This window comes from Chelonoidis abingdonii, chromosome 25 (genome assembly GCF_003597395.2).
Source record: "Chelonoidis abingdonii isolate Lonesome George chromosome 25, CheloAbing_2.0, whole genome shotgun sequence".
NCBI classification, from domain to species: domain Eukaryota; kingdom Metazoa; phylum Chordata; order Testudines; family Testudinidae; genus Chelonoidis; species Chelonoidis abingdonii.
This window is the reverse complement of record NC_133793.1, coordinates 6,570,920-6,589,292: the sequence shown is the minus strand read 5'-3', so window position 1 is coordinate 6,589,292 and position 18,373 is coordinate 6,570,920. Positions and strand designations below refer to the sequence as shown.

The 18,373-nt window shown below is 47.2% G+C and overlaps 1 protein-coding gene and 1 long non-coding RNA gene across 4 annotated transcripts; one reads left to right on the top strand and one right to left on the bottom strand.

Annotated features, from left to right (window-relative positions):
• Positions 1 to 446: 446 nt before the first annotated feature.
• TMEM39B (transmembrane protein 39B) lies at positions 447 to 14,087 on the bottom strand. Of its 3 annotated transcripts, none has more exons than XM_032787827.2 (9): positions 14,029 to 14,087; positions 12,032 to 12,152; positions 8,787 to 9,006; positions 7,669 to 7,752; positions 6,451 to 6,605; positions 4,588 to 4,924; positions 1,990 to 2,177; positions 1,350 to 1,470; positions 447 to 844 (listed from the first exon to the last, which is right to left on the bottom strand). In XM_032787827.2, the coding sequence occupies exons 1-9, from the start codon at positions 14,030 to 14,032 to the stop codon at positions 608 to 610; spliced, it is 1,467 nt and encodes a 488-aa protein (XP_032643718.1). In that variant the 5' UTR covers positions 14,033 to 14,087; the 3' UTR covers positions 447 to 607. The 3 variants fall into 3 exon arrangements, with proteins under 3 accessions (XP_032643718.1, XP_032643717.1, XP_032643714.1); XM_032787826.2 differs by having other exon boundaries at positions 12,032 to 12,235; positions 14,029 to 14,083; XM_032787823.2 differs by lacking the exon at positions 14,029 to 14,087 and adding an exon at positions 13,965 to 14,024 and having other exon boundaries at positions 12,032 to 12,235.
• Positions 14,088 to 15,615: 1,528 nt separating this feature from the next.
• On the top strand, positions 15,616 to 17,563 carry LOC142045941 (uncharacterized). The gene is made up of 2 exons (XR_012654866.1): positions 15,616 to 15,959; positions 17,302 to 17,563. It is a non-coding gene; the product is annotated as an uncharacterized LOC142045941 (long non-coding RNA).
• Positions 17,564 to 18,373: the final 810 nt, after the last annotated feature.

Here is an 18,373-nt window from a genome sequence, read left to right as displayed (position 1 = left end):
AAAATACGATTTTTAAACCAGAAGTGCAGTCAAGGCCTAACAGAGAAGAAATTTCACTGATCCAAATCATCAGGTTCTAAATAGATGAAGTTAAAGTGGCACAACCCCCTTCTATGGGCGTTTATTTTGATTTAGGCTAAATCACAGGAAGGCACTCGAACTGTGTCCATGCCACTTTCAACCTCCTCCTGTAGACAAGGCCTTTGGCTGAACTGCTCCCAACCAACAAGCAGCTTTTAAACGTGATCACACTGATCTATTCATTCCTCCCCAACTCCACAGGCAGACCCCTCCCAACATCCCCCCCGCACAGTTAAACAACATTTGCACCTGTTAGGAACAGAGGTTCAGAGTCATTTGTTAATGTGGAGATGCCCTCTAAGTAAAGATAGGATGTGGAGGGCTGATTGTTTGATGTGGCTAAATAACAAACACACAAACAGCTGTTGGGAGTACAAAAATATGTTTTTTCCTTTTAATTACATCAGTTATCAAAGAAAAATGCAGTGGTAACAAAAATACAAAGCTCTGAGGTTGTTTGTGTGTTTTTTTTTTGTTTTTTTTTTTTAAGGTTTTATCCGTAATACAAGCTGAGCAGCAGTGTGATTTAATTGAACTTCTGCTCTGAGTCTCTGCTGGCAGAGTATGCGTAAGCTTTTCCCAGTACCAGCCGGTCACGCAGCAGCTTGAAGAAGGCGTAATAATTGCTGAAGAGGATGAGAGCCAGTGAGATGGTCTGGTGCCACTTCTCTGACGAGATCAGTGAGTAGAGCTGGTAGAAGATGACAGCTCCTTCCAGCAGAATTAAAATGTTCAAGATCCTCAGCGGTTTGCTGAAAAAGAACTGGAGGATAAAGAGCCCAGGGTAAGGTGCTGCATTGGAGTCAGATGCTCCACAGAAAATACAGAACACGTGAGGAATGAATGCTCCATGAGCTAACACACTAAGATTTCAGACCTAGCAGCACATTCTCTTCTCACTCACAAATGAAAAGAACTTTGGTGCTCTCATCCCCAGAGCAAGTGCACAGAGGTCCTTTGCAGAAAGCTCCCGCACTGTTAGTGCTCAGGAGGCATGGGATAGGGAGAAAGCCCAGGAGTAAGACTCCAACCAGGGGCTACTCCTGGCTTGGTCACTGCGCTGCTGTGAGATCGTGAGGAAGTCACTTCACCTCTCGGTGCCTCCTTGCCTTCCAACTTTGTGCCTCTCTTGTCTATTTAGACTGTAAGTTCTTTGGGGCAGGGACTCTCTGTACATCTGTGCAGTGTCCCAGACAATGGGGCCCTGATCCTCTTTAGGCACTACTGTAAATAATTCTAATAATGAAGGAGGAACAACGCCAGCTTACATGAAAGCGGAAGTGTGAGACATCAGATGGCACAGCCACATTGTAATGGCCCACAGCTTTGTACACGTTCTTGCTGTGTTTCACCAGCACACCCTGTGGCCACATGCATTCTTCTGTCCACCTGCAAGAGAAACCAACTCCCTTAGTCCCACCTCCAGAATGACAGGATCAGTCACATGGCAGCTGGCCACGGCTCTGAACAGAGCTTCTGCAGGGGAGTCAATGGCATTCCCCCAATTAGCTGGGGGCACTACACCGATGCAGCCACCGACAGTCCTAATCCTTGAGCCTGTCACTAAGGACTCTTGTAACTATTTGCTAAGATGTCAAGTTGCGGTTATTTGCGAGGGCACAATCTGGCTCGTCGAGCTGTACAACTAAGCGTTTAATAGCCATTGTCGCTGCTTACCAACAAACCAGAGGTTTGCTCGCTGCGTTTGGTGCGGGATGTGATATATTGAGCCCATACAGCATTAGGCTGATTAGCAGCCACACGGCACAACTCTGGTTTCATGTTTCCCGTTGCTGAACTGACTGAGAGATTTCTCCCCCAGGGCAAATAGCAGCCTGGTAGATTAGCTCCGTACCCCAGCATACAAGAGAGAACAAACTAGTGCTAGCCAGGGGAAGAGGTCCTTACTGATGCTGTAGCACATTGGAGCATAGGGCAGGATCGACCTTCTGCCAGCAGCCTAGGTGTGCAGCAGCTTTGTGGAGGAGGTCGCAGTAGCGGGCAGGCAGGAGATGCTGCATCAGAATCACAGACGTACTGATGGACACCAGCAGGAACAGCTCACATGACCACCGTTTGTCGTAATACTGAGTGTTCTGGGGGGGGCAGGAATACAATGTAAAAATGCGTTCGGACACCCTGACCCAAGAAAGCAGAGTCAGACCACGAGGCACTCAAGCGAACCGGTGCCTTTTCACGGCAGCAATTATTGCTGCTTGAGAAATCAGAGGCAGAGCAGCGCAGCAGCTGTACCAGCCCTGCACTCAGCAGTAATTGGCCAACCAAGAAAAGGTTAAGCTTCTGAACACTTCAGAATCAAAACCTATGACCAGCTGGGTGAAGGGTCCTATTTGGGCAACAGTCGCTCTTCTGCATACTAGGGGCACAGTGACTGAGTGTGAATTCCACAACTGACACTTATGCTGCAATACTCTGTCCCTGTGCCACTGGGAGAATCACTACTGCTCATCGACCCTATACTGCTAGAATCATAGAATCACAGAATATCAGGGTTGGAAGGGACCTCAGGAGTTATCTAGTACAACGCCCTGCTCAAAGCAGGACCAATCCCCAATTAATCACCCCAGCCAGGGCTCTGTCAAGCCGGACTTTGAAAACCTCTAAGGAAGGAGATTCCACCATCTCCCTAGGAAACCCATTCCAGTGTTTCACACCATCCTAGTGAAAAAGTTTTTTCTAATATCCAACCTAAACCTCCCCCACTGCAACTTGAGACCATTACTCCTTGTTCTGTCATCTGGTACCATGAGAACAGTCTAGATCCATCCTCTTTGGAACCCCCTTTCAGGTAGTTGAAAGCAGCTATCAAATCCCCCTCATTCTTCTCTTCTGCAGACTAAATAATCCGAGTTCCCTCAACCCTCCTCATAAATCATGTGCTCCAGCCCCTTAATCATTTTTGTTGTCTCCACTGACTCTCTCCAATTTTCCACATCTTCTTGTAGTGTGGCATCCAAAATGGGCACAGTACTTCAGATGAGGCCTCATCAATGCAAAGAGAGGGGAATGATCACGTACCTCGATCTGCTGGCAATGCCCTACTTATACAGCTCAAAATGCCGTTATCTTCTGGGAACAAGGGCAAACTTTAACTCATATCCAGCTTCTCGTCCACTGTAACCCTAGGTCCTTTTCTGCAGAACTGCTGTCTAGCCATTCGGTCCTAGTCTGAAACAGTGCATGGGATTTTCATCCTAAGTGCAGAACACTGCACTTGACCTTATGAACCTCATCAGATTTCTTTTTGGCCCAGTCCTCTAATTTGTTTAGGTCTCTCTGTATCCTATCCCTACCCTCCAGCGTTTCTAACCACTCCTCCAGTTTAGTTTCATCTGCAAACTTGCTGAGGGTACTGTCCACACCATCCTCCAGATCATTAATGAAGATACTGAACAAAACCGGCCCCAGGACCGACCCTTGGGGCACTCGGCTTGATACCAGCTGCCAACTAGACATGGAGCCGTTGATCACTACCTGTTGAGCCCGATGATCTAGCCAGCTTTCTATCCACCTTATAGTCCATTCATCCAGCCCATACTTCTTTAACTTGCTGGCAAGAATACTATGGGAGACCGTATCAAAAGCTTTGCTGAAGTCAAGGAATAGAAGCTAACAATGATCCTCCTTTAGCTCAAATGGCAGGAGGCTTGCACTTTTAGAGCAGGTGGCTTTGAGTTCTAGTCCCAAAAGTGACAGTCATGATGCCAGACACATGGCAGATTACGGTAGGTCCCTGAAGTCTCTGGTCTTGTTTTATGCTCATCCAAATACATTTGCTGTACAGTACAACTTACTGTGAAAATCCAATAAAATAGATGGGGGAGAGTCCCCTCTGTTACAATTTACCCCCCTCCCTAAAGAGAAGTAGGATAGAAAAGAAAATCAGTTTTATTCTTGTCTTGAATCTAGCCCAACAAGACATTACAGTTCATAAAAAGTTGGCTTGGCCATAACCAAAGAAGAAATTCTGTAAGTCCATGGGGGAAAACAGTTTCACTCCAATGGATGGAACAAGAACATGACACTTTGCCATGGATGACAGGAATACAGAAGTTTGGGTAACTCAAGGTAATCAGAGTTCAGTGGCTGAAACACAAGAGTAGGATTTTGTATTGCATTATAAGTTAAATTCAAACTTTTCTATTTCTTTCAAGCATCTCAACATTCAGACCCTTTCTACTCCACAAAACTAACCACATCACAGGACAATTCAGAATTAAGCGAACCCAAACAAGGCAGGTATAAATTGATTTACGTTTGTCCACACAGGCGTCTCTGCAGAACGTGTGTGTAGACCAGCCTTTAGACTTACTGCACCCACTTTCCATACATTTGATGAGAACTAACCATACTGCAGCCATACCCAGACAAGCATCCGATTTTGCCAGTGACGCAAACAAAACTGCCTCGCTTGACCCATTAGTGGGAGGAACGACATGAAGCACGTGCTAGAGCAGTGAGCACATACGGGTGCAGGGCACTCACCTTGACAAACCAGACAGGCACAAAGGCCACATAATAGGCACTGAGCATGGAGCTCACCAGCACCTCTTTCATCCTCCAGTTAAAGTTCATCTTCAAATACTCCACCTCATTGCGGATCAGGTCTGGAGAGAGGCAGCACGCATGGGTGGGCATGGCCTCTATGCCATACATTTGCCTGGTGTGCTGCTTCCAGGTCTCCTTTAAAACTGTTAGATAGTCTTTACCCCTGGAGTTCACTTCCCCGGTTTCTCGGGGGCCAATGTTAGCCACTTGGGAGAAGACGGCTGTCTTCCGGAAGTCACAGTTCAGCTGGAGAAAAGGAATGTACATGCCGAATCTGGAAAAGCACATGGGCAGGAAGGCTGTAACATCAACGTCCCCAGTCATCCCCCTTTCCCGGCCCCCAAGTCTGACTGCCATTCCCATGACAGTGAAGAAGTGTTAGCACCCAACATCCCCTTGTGAATGGTGTTTAGGATCATGGGAGCCACTTCCCACACAGACTCTAGAATGGGACAAGCCGAGAGGGCTATGGCCACATGACCTTGCCCACATATCTGCTGGAAGCTAGAGAGACAACACAATTAGGTCCACCTAATATGCACTGTGAGCTTTGGATGTGCATTGCCGAAGGTGGCCGGTTAATATTAATACAGCTTGCTCATGATTAAGGCTAAGTTTTGTCGCAGATATTTTTGGTAAAGCTCATGGACAGCTGCATGGGGTCCCACTGGCCGTCCGCCATAGCTGGGCAGATGCAGTTCCCCCAGCCTCCCCGCCGCAATTGGGCAGCTGCAGGGTTCGCCAGCTGCCTGCTGCGGCTGGGCAGCTGCAGGGTCCCACCCACCAGGTTGGGGGCTGGGAGCTGCGAGGATGGGGCTGGCTGGGAGCTCTAGCCCCAGGGCAGAAAATGTCACAGAGGTCAATGGAAGTCACAGATTCCATGACCTCCGTGACATAATCATAGCCTTACTCATGATTTTATTGTATACTGTTCCAGCAGCTAGGTTCTCCTCCTTGAAGGATTCCTTCTGTTAATCACAGCTGGCAAGGAGCCAGTCCTCATTAGAGTTCAGCATCGCTTGTACCAGAGTCATTCATGTGAGATCACACCACCTCTGCACTGTCTACATCTGCCCACCTACAGGGTCAAGGAACTCAGCTAGCTGACCCGAAACCACGTACCCATCTCATTTACCCTAGTCATCTTAAAGACGGGTGGAGCATGGCCCCATACCTTTATGAGAAGCTTCGTAGTTCACTGGCGCAGAATGATTCTAACATCCGAACCACATTTGCTTACAACACTAAGTCTTTACCTATTCACCCTTGGCAGAAAAACCTTTCCCAGAAGGGGGGGCATAATTCTGCTGTCTGCCTAGAAAGAGAACCTTGTTCCTCAGATTTGGTCAACAAGTGGCAGGGGAAAAGTGTTTGATTCTATCCATCTTGCACAGGATATTTGTGGACCAACATAAGGAATTGGGAAGTTCTGGGAACTGAACAGCCAAGGACAAGTTTGAGAAATGGATTATTTATACAGCATGAGAAGTCTCAAAGTGGACAGTCCTTTTATGAAACCCTGGGCAATTTGCAAACTATGGTTAACTCCTTCACCGGGCAGGTGATTCAAGTAGAATGGAAAAGACATACACCTGCCCCAAGAGATCTAACCTAATATAGTCTTTATGATCTACCAAGAGAGTGAACGGTTAAGTTCTGTTGCAAGGAAGTCAAGTGATCATTTACTTTCAAGCCACATCTTGCCCCATAAGGCATTGGAATAACAGCATTTGATTGGACGGGTCGGGCAGCTTTAGAAATTCATCGTCTAAACACAGATTGGAGAAGAGAGGTACTTACGGGTAACACAGGAACAAGAGATTGAGGAACGAGTAGGTTCTGAAGAGGTGAATTATTGACCGGCACAGGCTCCAGCCTGTCCCAGTGAGGACCGCAAACCGAGTAATCACAAGGAAAATGGAGCGGGGCAGGGAGACTTTACCACTTTGTGAAGCCTGCAGAGGAGACAGAGCAGGGCAGGAGTTAGACAACTTATTTCCTTCTGGAAAGCAAACAGGAAAAACTAGTAGCATAACTAGTGAAGGAGCTCTACTCAGTCCCACTAAATCAGCACCACATAGTAATGGAGGCAGAGTGACCTCCAGGTGCCATGCGATTGAGGCCAGATGAGAGGGGCCTGGTTTAGATCAGAATCTGCATTTGGATTCTCCAGGATCACAAAGCTGAACCTTGGGCACAGATTTCAAATACACTTCCCATTTCGCTGGGGGAGAGGACAGCTCCTGTGGTATCTTGTCTAGCCCTGGTGTGTCACCTGTCTGCAGCCTAGAAGGCTGCTCATGCAAGGAGCAGATTGCTTTCCTGAACACAGTGGAAAGAAATAAGAGGAAGGGAAAGTGAAAGGAGCCATACATCATTCTTTAGTAAACTCACTACAGCTTGAAATGCTAGGAATTCAGCAAGCATCAAATATACATAAATACAGTGAAACTCATATGAGTAATGGATTGAGACATCTCTGTAAAATCAGTTTTCCAGTAGGAAACCACATTGAGGTTTTATGTTCCAGTCAATTCAAAACCCTTCAGAACAGGGAAGGAAAAAGGCTGATGTTTAAAAGGGACACTTAAGTTTACATTCAGCTTCCAGTAGGTTCAAACTTCACCCTATGTTTAAGCTGCCAGGTACTATCATCTAGTTTTTGCTTTTAAACTTATCATTCCAGTCTCAGAACCTTCTATACTGAGTTCATGTCAGCATATCCCTTTGAGAACACATGGCATTCTAAGTGCTCAGAGTACCTGCAGATCTCTCTGTAGTACTCTTATGCAGGTCCTACAGAAACTGTTGCGTTACTGATGGCTCTTCAGCAATAACAGCTAATGCACACAATTAAGGAGGCTGGGGTTTTGACTCGATAAGGCTCTCTATTGAGTTGAAATGCACTTCTCTGCATTCTTTACCCAATGCACCCACAATACTTAAAGGCAAACACAGATGCTAGTCAGAGAAGGTTGGGAAGGAGAGAACAGTTCTGAGTTTGGCCTGCGGCTTTACCTCCTTCACAATGGCACCGATCAGCCTGCGCGCTAAGACGATTGTCGTCACCGTCAGCACATTGAAGTCAATGAGATGAAAGTTCTGCAATGACAAAAAGGAACCACTTCTATTTTGTTCCAGGCACCAGAGCCACTCCTTCCTCTGTCCTCCTGGATTATCAGGAGAATGCCGAGTGTGCACTGTGCCAGGGTGTCCAAACTTTGCCCAAATTAGAGTCACTTGACAATTTACCTGGGGCCTCAGAGCCACATCTAGCTTCCATGAAGTGGAGCTGATTATAGCCACTTAGTCTTTAACAAAAAGGGTGAACCCTATGGAGATTAAGTCCTAGGATGCAATGTGGCCAGGCTATTCAAACAAAGATGGAGCAGTGCCTGCTGGGACCTAGTCGCAATAAGCCATACTTTTGTGTTATGGTCCAAGGCAGAATTTCCTGTGTGATGCATTTGAAGCCACAGGAGAGCTCTACTGCTCAGCCCAGAACAATAACGTCAGCCAGATGGAGCCACGGCTTCTTCCAGTCATGAAAGAGGCTTCTCTTAAAATATGGATCCCCACCTCTACTCATCGCCTCTCCTGTATGCTACTCACCTTCTCCCCACTCGGCCAAGGATTCAATTTAAGAGGATCAACTCTATTCCGAGAAGGAAAGTCAGCGCTGGGATGGAATCCCAGATCTCATGATTCTTAACATTACAGATACATTCAACAAAAGAGCTGGTAGGAGCCAGGGGGTTTGTACGTGCAATTTAAATACCATTTCCCCCCCGTCAATGTTTGTTATATCACTGCTCAGTGAATCAACACATACCCCTACGCTCCCTCCAGTGACAGGATGCTGAGAAGGTGGCTGTTTTGCCCAGCACTATAAAAATGCCACTGTCACAAGAACTGGGCTAAATTGGCTGCTGGCTCTTAGACTAACGTGCTGTCCTAACAGAGCATCTACCCAGTTGCTGTCGAAGAGCAGGAGGAACAGGGATAGCTGTTGGGGAGGGAATGGGTTTGGGTGCTCAGCAATCTGGAGAGAGCTGCCATGCACATGGGAGTGGGATTGGAGGTAAAGTGGGGGAAGGGATCTATGGGACTACAGCAGCACACACCCAGGTACCTACCAGTGATGTGTGTGATGGAGGGTGGGAGGGCGGGTACCACCACACAGTTTTGTAGATATTGATGTAGTGGACAAAGAGAGCAATGAGATGACAGAAGAAGAGCTGAAGTTCAAACAAGACACTCCTCTCCACAGGCAGCTCTGGGATCTTACAGTGCCGGAGCGGAACCACTGTCTGGGTTGCCAGAGGAGGGCTGGAGAGGCCCGTACCTGAACCGCTCCTACCAAGATAAACCAAAACCCACCAGTTACTCCCCTGAGATATACTGAGAAAAAACAACAATGCCCACCCCCAGGCAACACTCAGACTGCAAAGGCTGGATGGGTCTATGCTAAGTGAGGAGCCCAAGCTAAACACTACACCCAGAGGCTGCAATGAACTGGTACAGCCAATGCTTAAAGGACGCCTTTTGCATGGAGCTGTGAGACAACGTGCAGAAGTAGCGCTGCACGCTCAAGATGTGCCGATACCTTTTTGCCTGATACAGGCATGGCATTTGGTTTGTATAGCAAGAACTACATTTGGGATCAGGCCAGTCTGCAGCACCATGATGTCGGATTCCCCCACTTTGAGCAAGGTCTGAGAGCAGTGCTTGCGTACACACAGCCCAGCAAGGCCACCGAGCAGCCTTTTAAGCTAGTTGCAAGTGTTTCTGCCTCATACTATTTACACTGTGTAATGTGTATGCACAAAAGATTTGGTGCCATAAAATCCAAGTAAATAAAATAAATTATGAGATTTCTTATTCTCCCAAAGCCTATTTAAAGCCACAGAGGAACCATGAGGTTTAGTCACAGGTTTATGTTCCTGTTTACAAGCGCAACTCCGGCTACCGACCATTTACTCAAAGAGAAGGGTATCAATGCAAGTCAAGCAAAGTGCATCCAGTGAATGGTCCCTAAGCAACAACACTCAGTAATCAGGCCTTGGATTTCCAAAGGGCTTCAGAGCATTAGATGCCAAACTTCCATTAAAAATCCCAGCATAGAACCATAGAAGTCACTGCTATAGTGATATCAGAAAAGCTTCCAGTCAAGTGAATGGAAACAAGAGGTTCAATCCAGGCTTTTTAAAAATATAAGTCTGTGAAGGCTGAAAGCCTCAAACAGGTCTGTCTACAGTGCAATCAGAGGTGTGACTGACGAAGTGGGAATGGTCTTCATGTTTTCTCTCAACACTGTGTGCGCGCCTCAGTTTCCCCTATGTATTACTCAAGTATCTAGGTGATGGGATAAAGGTGCGTTGTTGTTGCAGAGATCCCTAGAGGACAGGTGTATTCCTCCCCCTCCCCCCAACACACTAAAGGGCAGGTGTAAGAACGGCCGACACCTGCAACCGAGGGCCAGTGCCTGCCCTCTGCAAGGAGCCAGCCAAAGGTGCTGGAGAACAACGAGAGAGGGGGAGACCAGGTGACCTGTTTGCTCAGAAAAGAGAAAGCATGGAGGCGGGACAGCTGGGGGTGATTGAGGCTGGGCTGCTTGCATGCTGGTCAGTCCCCTAGTTTGGGACTGGGGGCAGCGGGGGGCCATGTGCTCTGGACCCCCCTACGAGGGACTCTGCCGAATGTTCCTGCTTACTGTGCTAACAAGGTATGTTCTAGGCTGTGTTTCCGATGACTAATAAACCAACTTCGCTGGCTGAGCGTCACTGCTGACTACAGAGGTAGGGTGTATGGCTCCTTTGGGGCGGCATGGAAGGCTTCCCAGGTGTCCCATCCAAGTGGACTCACCGCAGGGAGCTCATGCTGTGCACAGCGGTGCTGAATGCTCCCAGGTCAGACCCAGGAAGCGCTGGAGCCAAAGAGGCTTGCCTGATGAGAGTGTGCCCTGAGGGGGGAGACACACTGCATTTGAGTCCTGACTGACTTCATTCAGAGCATGCCAGAGCACCGAGTTCATGACTACGTGACAGTGTCTTACGCACACTAACTTTGATCTCACCAGCTCCAACAACTGCAAAGAAATTGCAGCAACATGGGTGGCAGCACAGGCTGTACTCTGCCATCCAGGACCTGGGGTACGTACTCAGGGCTAACCGGTTCGGCCGTCGCCTCACTGCTATTGTTACTGGAGCTAGCTAGATCAGAACTAGCTCAGGGATGTCTACACATGCTGCAATCACACCTCTAATTGCAGTGTAGACATATGCAGAGGGTCAGGTGCGTCACTGAAGGCATAACTTAGCATTCGCAGCATTAGCTCTGAAATCCCAGAAGCCCCAAAACTCACAGGATTGAGTCAACACTTTGACAGTTAGAACACCTGCTGGAAACAACACTTCTATAATACAGGTGTCCAGAAGACAGAGACATGAGGTCTCACAGGCTCTGTGTGGACACTAGAGATCTAATGGCACTTTTTACAGAGTAAGATTCTCACCCTGACAAGCCTTTCCTTGCTCATCACAGGGGCTTGCCCTCCATCTCCAAGGAGGCCTCATGCACATCAGGGCTGCTGTATGTATATGGATTATAAAGTGCTCTGGACCCCTTGGGATGAATTGCTATATAAATGAGTAATATTAAAGAAACATCTCAGCCTAGGGCCACAAGCAGGGAGTATATTAAGGGATATTCACCTGCCATGTCAAGGATGTTCTATCCAAGGTATTTTTGAAATGCTCATCATGTGGATACCCAAGTGCTGATTTCCCTCAATTTCTCACTCGGCACCACTTCCCCTCCCCTTCCCTACACTTTGGTGCTTTCCCCACAGAAGTCAGATTGAAAGTGAAAGCATATAATCCAAGGCTGAGCTGCTACCATTCAACCAGTTTAGGATTTGTGAAAGAAAAGCAGACTGCATCCATCTGCATTAACCAACTGCTGCCCCAGAAGAGCATCAACTGCCGTACTCTGCTGGATATGGTTGATCCACCAAGCAGGACTCTGGAGCCATTTTTTAAATAAAACGTTGTCTATAGCACCCCAATCTCCAAGTCCTTTAGAACACTCCCGTCAGGTAGATAAGCATCACATGCCAAGCACTTGGCAGTTCTGCGGTGTATCAGAACCCACACTTCCCAATTGCCATTCTTTGCTTTAATGACAAAAACATACTCCAGGGAAGTTGTCATGGACAAGCGAGACTGTTGCAACCCGACATCAGCATACCAACCAAAAAGTCACCGAACCGACAAAATGGCCAGGGATGGAAAAACATGAACCAGCCTCATTGTCAAACTACGTGTTTCACAGAGGAGGAACTGTCACAGCACATAAGAGAATTAAGGGGATGCATATTTACCTGGTACGTGAGCGTACACCAGTGACGGATGAACTCGTGGAATGTCCAGAACCCCCAGTAGCCCCTGTTTCACAAAGAGGATTTCGGCAGTAGGATGTCCGGTTAGGGCCCCGCCTTCCCCCTGCCATAACAACAAAGGGTATGGAGACTGCCCTGAGAGGTTGACTGCTGCTCACTGTTTGACTATTTCTTCAATCCTTAAAACTGAAAAGGAAAGATTTATAACACGTGGATTTGGAGCAGAGTACCTTTCATACACCTCTTGCACCTAACTTCACAGCACCTCTATAGTGTTGTCCCTATTTTACAGATGGGACAATGTAGGTACAGGGGCTTAGACCCTCAAAGCCCTGAAGAACAACTCCATGTTGCTTAAAAGCTTGTCTCTTTCACCAAGAGAAGGAGATGGTTCAATAAAAATTACTACAGCACCCACCTTGTCTCTCTCATATCCTGGGATCAGCGTGACTACAACAATTCCATAAAAAACAGATCCTCAAAGGTATTTGGATTCTAACTTTCACTGAAATAAAAGGAAGTTAGGAACCTAAAAACTTCTGAGAATCTGGCCAGAGAGGTTAAATGGCTTGCCTGAAGGTCCAGGTCTCCTTAATCACAGTTTTATGCCTTAACCACAAATCCAATCTTCCTCTCTTAACGAGGCCTTGCAGAAGAAAAAAGTTGGGCTTCTACCATTTTTGCTTCTTTCCGATGGACAAAGACTGTAAACTCTTTGGGGGGCAGGATTGTCTGTACAGTCTATGCTTGGGGCTCCTACATACTACCACAGTATAAACAATAATAATCTGAATCTTTTTTACAACAACAAAAATCTGCTTGTTCTTTTATGCTTACCATTTAAATCCTGTCTTGGCTGGAAGACTATTCAATGTGTACAGAAATAGTAAGATGGCAAACATCAGAGCACAAATTGAACTATTAAAAGGGGAGGGTTTTTTTTTTGTTTTTTTTTTTGAGGGTCTTGACTGCTTAAAACTCTGTTGTGTTATTTGTCTTTAATTGTCCCTTAACCTCCCAATTAACAGAACTTTGTTAAGGCTTAACAGCCATGGCCCTCAATTAGAAAATAAGAACGGCCACAGCAGGTAAGACCAAAGGTCCATCTAGCCCAGTATCCTGTTTTCCAACAGAGGCCAGTGCCAGGTGCCCCAGAGGGAATGAACAGAAAAGGGTACCAGCAAGTGATCCATCCCTTGTCACCCATTCCCAGCTTCTGGCAACACTTCTGGGGACACTTCACCCCTGCCCCTCCTGGCTAATAGCCATTGATGGACCTGTCCTCCAAGAACGGATCCAGGTTTTTTTAACCCTGTTATACTCCTGGCCTGAGCGCCACAGGCTGCGGGTGGGTTGCGAGAAGAAACGCTCCCTTTTGTTTGTTTTACACCTGCTGCCTCTCAATGAACGAAGGTGTTCGGGCTCCCAGTAAACACCCTCCAGCAAGCCAGGGAAGGCTACGCGGGAGAGCAGACAAGACCCGCAGTAAACGCCTCTCAGCTGTGAAAAATAAAATTAAAAAGCGCCTCCCCGCCCCCCACCCCCGGCAGCAAGAGCGAGCGCAGCCCCGAGGCTGCTGCAGCAGAAGGGCCCCGCTGAAGCCGGGCGCACGCGAGGGGGCTGGGCCGTGCCGGGCCCCGGGGGCTGTACGGAAGGACGTGTGGGGTCACGCAGACGGGGGGGGGCAGCCGGGGAGCCTCGATAGGGCGGCGCCGGAGGGGCTGCCGCGAGTGTGGCGCGTGCAACGGGGCGGGGTAGGACAAGGGTATGTGCGGGCTCCTCGAGGACAGAGGGGCGGGGGAGGCCACGGAGGTCCGGGAGGCGGGCCGGGCCCGCGGTATCCATGGGGGGCGGGTCCCTGGGGCTCCGGAACTGCCGCCCGCCCCCTGGGCGAAGCGCCCCCCCCGCATCACACCGAGGGGCGGGTGCCGCGAGCCCGGGGCTCGGAGCCGATCCCACCCGTCGCCCCCGCCCCTCACCCATCGCCGCTCCGGCTGCAGTAGTTCGGCCTGAGGCGGGGACAATATGGCGGGCGGGGCCGCCAGGGCAGAGACGGCGGCCGGGAGCGGACAAACTTCCTCAGCGCGCGCGAACGGGAGCCGCCCCTTAAAGCGACAGAGCCCCGGGGATGGCGGAGGAGCTGGCTCCGCCCCTGGGCCATCGTCCGGCGACGGAGATGGGGGAGACAGAACGCGGCGCCGCCCCACGTGTTCAAAGCGCCTCGCTCCCCACCACTGTACGGATGGGGAAACTGAGGCACGGACTATGGCAGCGGCAAAAGGTAGAACCCAGGCGGTCCTGGCTCTGTCCCCCATCCCCCGTGCTATAGCCACTACACCCGACTCCCCTTCCAGGAGTCCTAGGGTCCCTGTCCCCCCTGCTTCAGTCACCAGACACTCCCTTACCGATGCTTGTGAACAGAAGCAGGCGTTTCAGCTGTAACCACTAGGCCACACAGTCGTTGGAATGTACATTTTAACCCCACGTGTACGTGGACCTGAGTCAGTGGCATCTGAAATAATTTGTGAGGTGTCAGACACCTAGGTGATGCATCTCCATCCTCCAGCTACACCATGGTGGTAGCCGCCCTTGAGTGTGGGAATTTTTGATCTGACAGGCAGGTCTCCTACTGTACTACATCATTTATATTAATAACCACAGCACAGGAGAGGACAGAGGCTAGGAAATCTGTTATAAGGCCCCTCTTTCCTTTTTTGACTTGGATCTTTCATTTCACGGGAAAGAGGAGGGGCACAGCACAGAAACAGAAGTGCAAAGCAGCCAGGAATGGTATAAGGCAGTACAGCACTTCTCAAACTTTTGTACTAGGGGCCCCCCTTTCACATAGCAAGCCTCTGAATGCAACCTCCCTTATAAATTAAAAACACAATATATTAAACACCATTTATAAATACTGGATATGAAGCAGGATTTGGGGTGGAGGCTGACACACAACGCCCCCTGTAATAACCTCATGACCCCCTGAGGGGTCCTAATCCCATTTGAGAACCCCACTGTAAGGTGCTCATATACCACTTTAAAAAACAGATAGGAAAGATGAAACTATGGCTAATTTTACTGTAAATATAGTTTATAAAAACAGCAAGTCTGCCTTTTTCCCCTTCAGAGATTGTAAATACATATATCAATGTTGTTCTTTTTTAAAGGATTTTTTTTATTAACTTCACTGAAAAACCCAGAGAAGTGGTATACCTACCCTACAGACCTTAGTTTATCTTCTACAAAGCATATATAGTAAAGTACATGCTAGATATCAGCTACATGCCTTAGCATATATTGGGCTCCTGATTCCTGGAACCCCCTAAAAACTTTATTACAAATTACACCTCGGAACTTGTCACAGAGCCTTCACCAGTTGTGGTCAGGCTCTGTGCCGAAGTCCCTACGGGGCTTGAAGAACTCCATAAGATGTTGCTGCAGGATTTATATTAAAAACTGTTTCATTCTTCCAACTAGTGTACAAGCTGTATCAGATATATGTAAGGCAGCTGTAAATTGATGGAATCGGGGTTGTAAAAGGTTAAGTACTGTAGACAGGATTTGGGGGGGGGGGGCGTGCTAGGTAGGAGCCTTTTTTGTAAAGTTACAAATAATAAAAACAGACCATTTCAGAGCTATGGGGAACCCAACAGCCCATGTCAAAATGACAAAAAAGTTGTAGTTTAATGGCCCTCTAACTCTAAAATTACTGCAATTTCAATCCAAACTGGGAAGAGGAGTCCACTGTTACTAGAAAGAATCCCAGTGTTTAGAGAAATAACAGTTAATACTTTTTTCTACAATCTGAAAGTGGGACTTAATGGAACGCTGCTGGCTGCAACCTTTCATGTGCAAGTGGTGCCCAAGGAGCTCCAAACTAAAGCAACATCCATATGATTGGGGAGATAAGGTACATTTGGTGCCATTTATAACAGGTAAAACTGCACTTTAAGTGTAAATAAATGAGAAAGAATGTTGGGACAAATTCTCAACAGAACCCTATCATTACCTTACTTTTTCTTCATTACTAACCCCCAACACTCCTACAATTAGGTATCTCAACAGATCATCCTTCCAATAGTGCCACTGCAGGGTCAGCTGCCTCCCAGCATTTTGGTCTTTCAAATATCTGTGATCCAAAGCCAAGATCTGTCTCAGTTCCTACCCTTCTAAGCATGAACTCTTCCCTGTGCTCAAATCTATGGGGCAAACATGACAAACATGGTGGAGGAGACCTAAGCCTGCTCTGCCCTGTGTTATTAGACTATCCAAGTAACTTGAAATTCCCCAGTATACTTCTCTCTAACACTAATCTGTAGTGAATTATTAAAACAACAGCATGCTCAAAAAACAAAAAGCTACCTAGCTGATTAAATTTGTCTAATGGACAGAAATTCAGTAAAGATTTGACTGTTTCTATTCTTATGGAACAGGAAAGGACAATGCAGATTTGACTAGCTCCTTTCCAAACTGCGCCTTAAAAAGGTACATAAGATTTCTGAATGAGGAGCCTCTTGACTGTCCATGTGAAATACCCAACAGTCTAACATTTGACCCGTCTAATTAAAAATGTGTTAGGATGAGATTAAAACAAGACCAACCACCTACATAACACATTCAGTCTGAATCTCTGCAAAGCTCTTCCAAATACTGTGACTTGAAATCTCTGTTTTTGAGGGCTCTTACCCCATTCACCTCCACAGCACCCCTTTGGCCTGTCATCCCTGAGCTTTCTGATCTCGTAAAATCTCTCCCTGTCATGCTGCATTCCTCTATAGTCTGTGACTATTTCTGACATTCAATTTGTGATAGATTTCATTGCACCAGGAATTACATTATAGGCATTTCAACCATGTGTCAAATGTTCAGGTGTACCACCTGGAAGGAAATGCAGTAGTCTGTTCTCTGTACCACAGCTTCTGTTCTCTACATCCAGGATCCCCATCCCATCTAGCACTGGCCTGGCTAGAGACTCCATGAATTATGGCTTCAGGCAAGAGTACTAATTGCAGAGGATAAACTGTATTAAAAATCTCACATTTGAAAGCAAGGAAATTCGGTCAAGGCCTTTATCTACAGGGAATAACTATAAACATATGGTTAACGTATTGCTAAATATTAGCCTGAGCAGGCTTGCTAAGTAACCTAGCTCCTGCCTACGCAATAATAAAACTAAGATTTGCCTTGATCCACTTTGACTGTCTTCACCAATAATTTGCCCCCCCCCCCCTTTTTTTTTTTTTTAATTCCAGCTCCTAACTTGTGAGTGTTTCTAATACTACAGTGCAGATGATGGGATACTACACAATCTGACAGAGGATCAGCTATGTCCTGGCTGGAGGCAACACAATTTATACCATTAGTGAACTCAAACAAGACAATACCAGATGGTGAAAGGATCCACTTTTCCAGCCTACCATGTTCCTTTAGGATGGCCATGCACAGAAAATGAATATTCAGACATCCACAAGAGCACATTTCTTAACTCATTAAAATTGTCTGTTCTATATGTAATTGCAAAGATTGTGAGTCACAATTACTGACTGCACATCAAACATTGAGGTTTAAGGTAGCAACCTGTGCATTTTTAGAGCAAACCTCCTACTGGGTTTGCTTCTAAAGCTAGAAATGGAAATAGCAGCTTAACTGGGAAAGAGGCATACTTTCCATTTCAATGCTGACAGTTACCACTTCCATTCCAGGTTCTGAAGTGAGTGAAGAAGCAGACTTCAGTGTCCTCTTTACATACATACAAAGAGACCCCTTCTGACAGACAGGCTAGGTTAGTTAATGAGATTGAATGTTCTCCCTCAAGACAGAGTAGGGTATTAAATGACTGTTCCCCTTCTCCAACCAGCCTACAGAAGTCTTTCGTTATTAGTACTTCCTCTTCTTGCCCTCATTCCCCCAACCAAGGTATTTCAATCCTTAATAGGCACTCAATGTTCAGAGGCCCAAGGAGGAAGGTAAACCCAGCTGGTCACTCCCAGATTCCTGCTCAGACACCTGGCAGATCATCCCATGCCCATTTGTTCTTTTGGAAGGCAAGGGCGTGGCTTAGTGTATTCCTGTTCAAGAACCGAAGGGGAAGGGAAGAGTTGTCCTTATAATTATCAACTGTCCTCGGCTCTGCTGTAAAACAGACGGCACATTCTGTATTAAATAGAACCCCCATTTGCTTTTGTGGTCAAATAAGAGCCCAATCTTACTCTTAAAAACCAAGATGGCCTCAAAATCCAGAAAACGATACTGTGCCACAATTAGCTATCTGGGTGACTTACTCTTTTGTCCTACTGAACATATACTACTGAAGATCAGATCCCC

Bases quoted from the DNA above. Each gene is read 5' to 3' on its own strand.
- TMEM39B (XM_032787826.2), bottom strand. From the start codon at position 12,159: ATGGCAGGGGGAAGGCGGGGCCCTAACCGGACATCCTACTGCCGAAAT. The intron at 9,007-12,031 runs GTAAATATGCAT...TTATCTTGGTAG, and splicing joins GGTGTACGCTCACGTACCAG to GAGCGGTTCAGGTACGGGCC. The intron at 2,178-4,587 runs GTGAGTGCCCTG...TGCCCCCCCCAG, and splicing joins TGCCTGTCTGGTTTGTCAAG to AACACTCAGTATTACGACAA.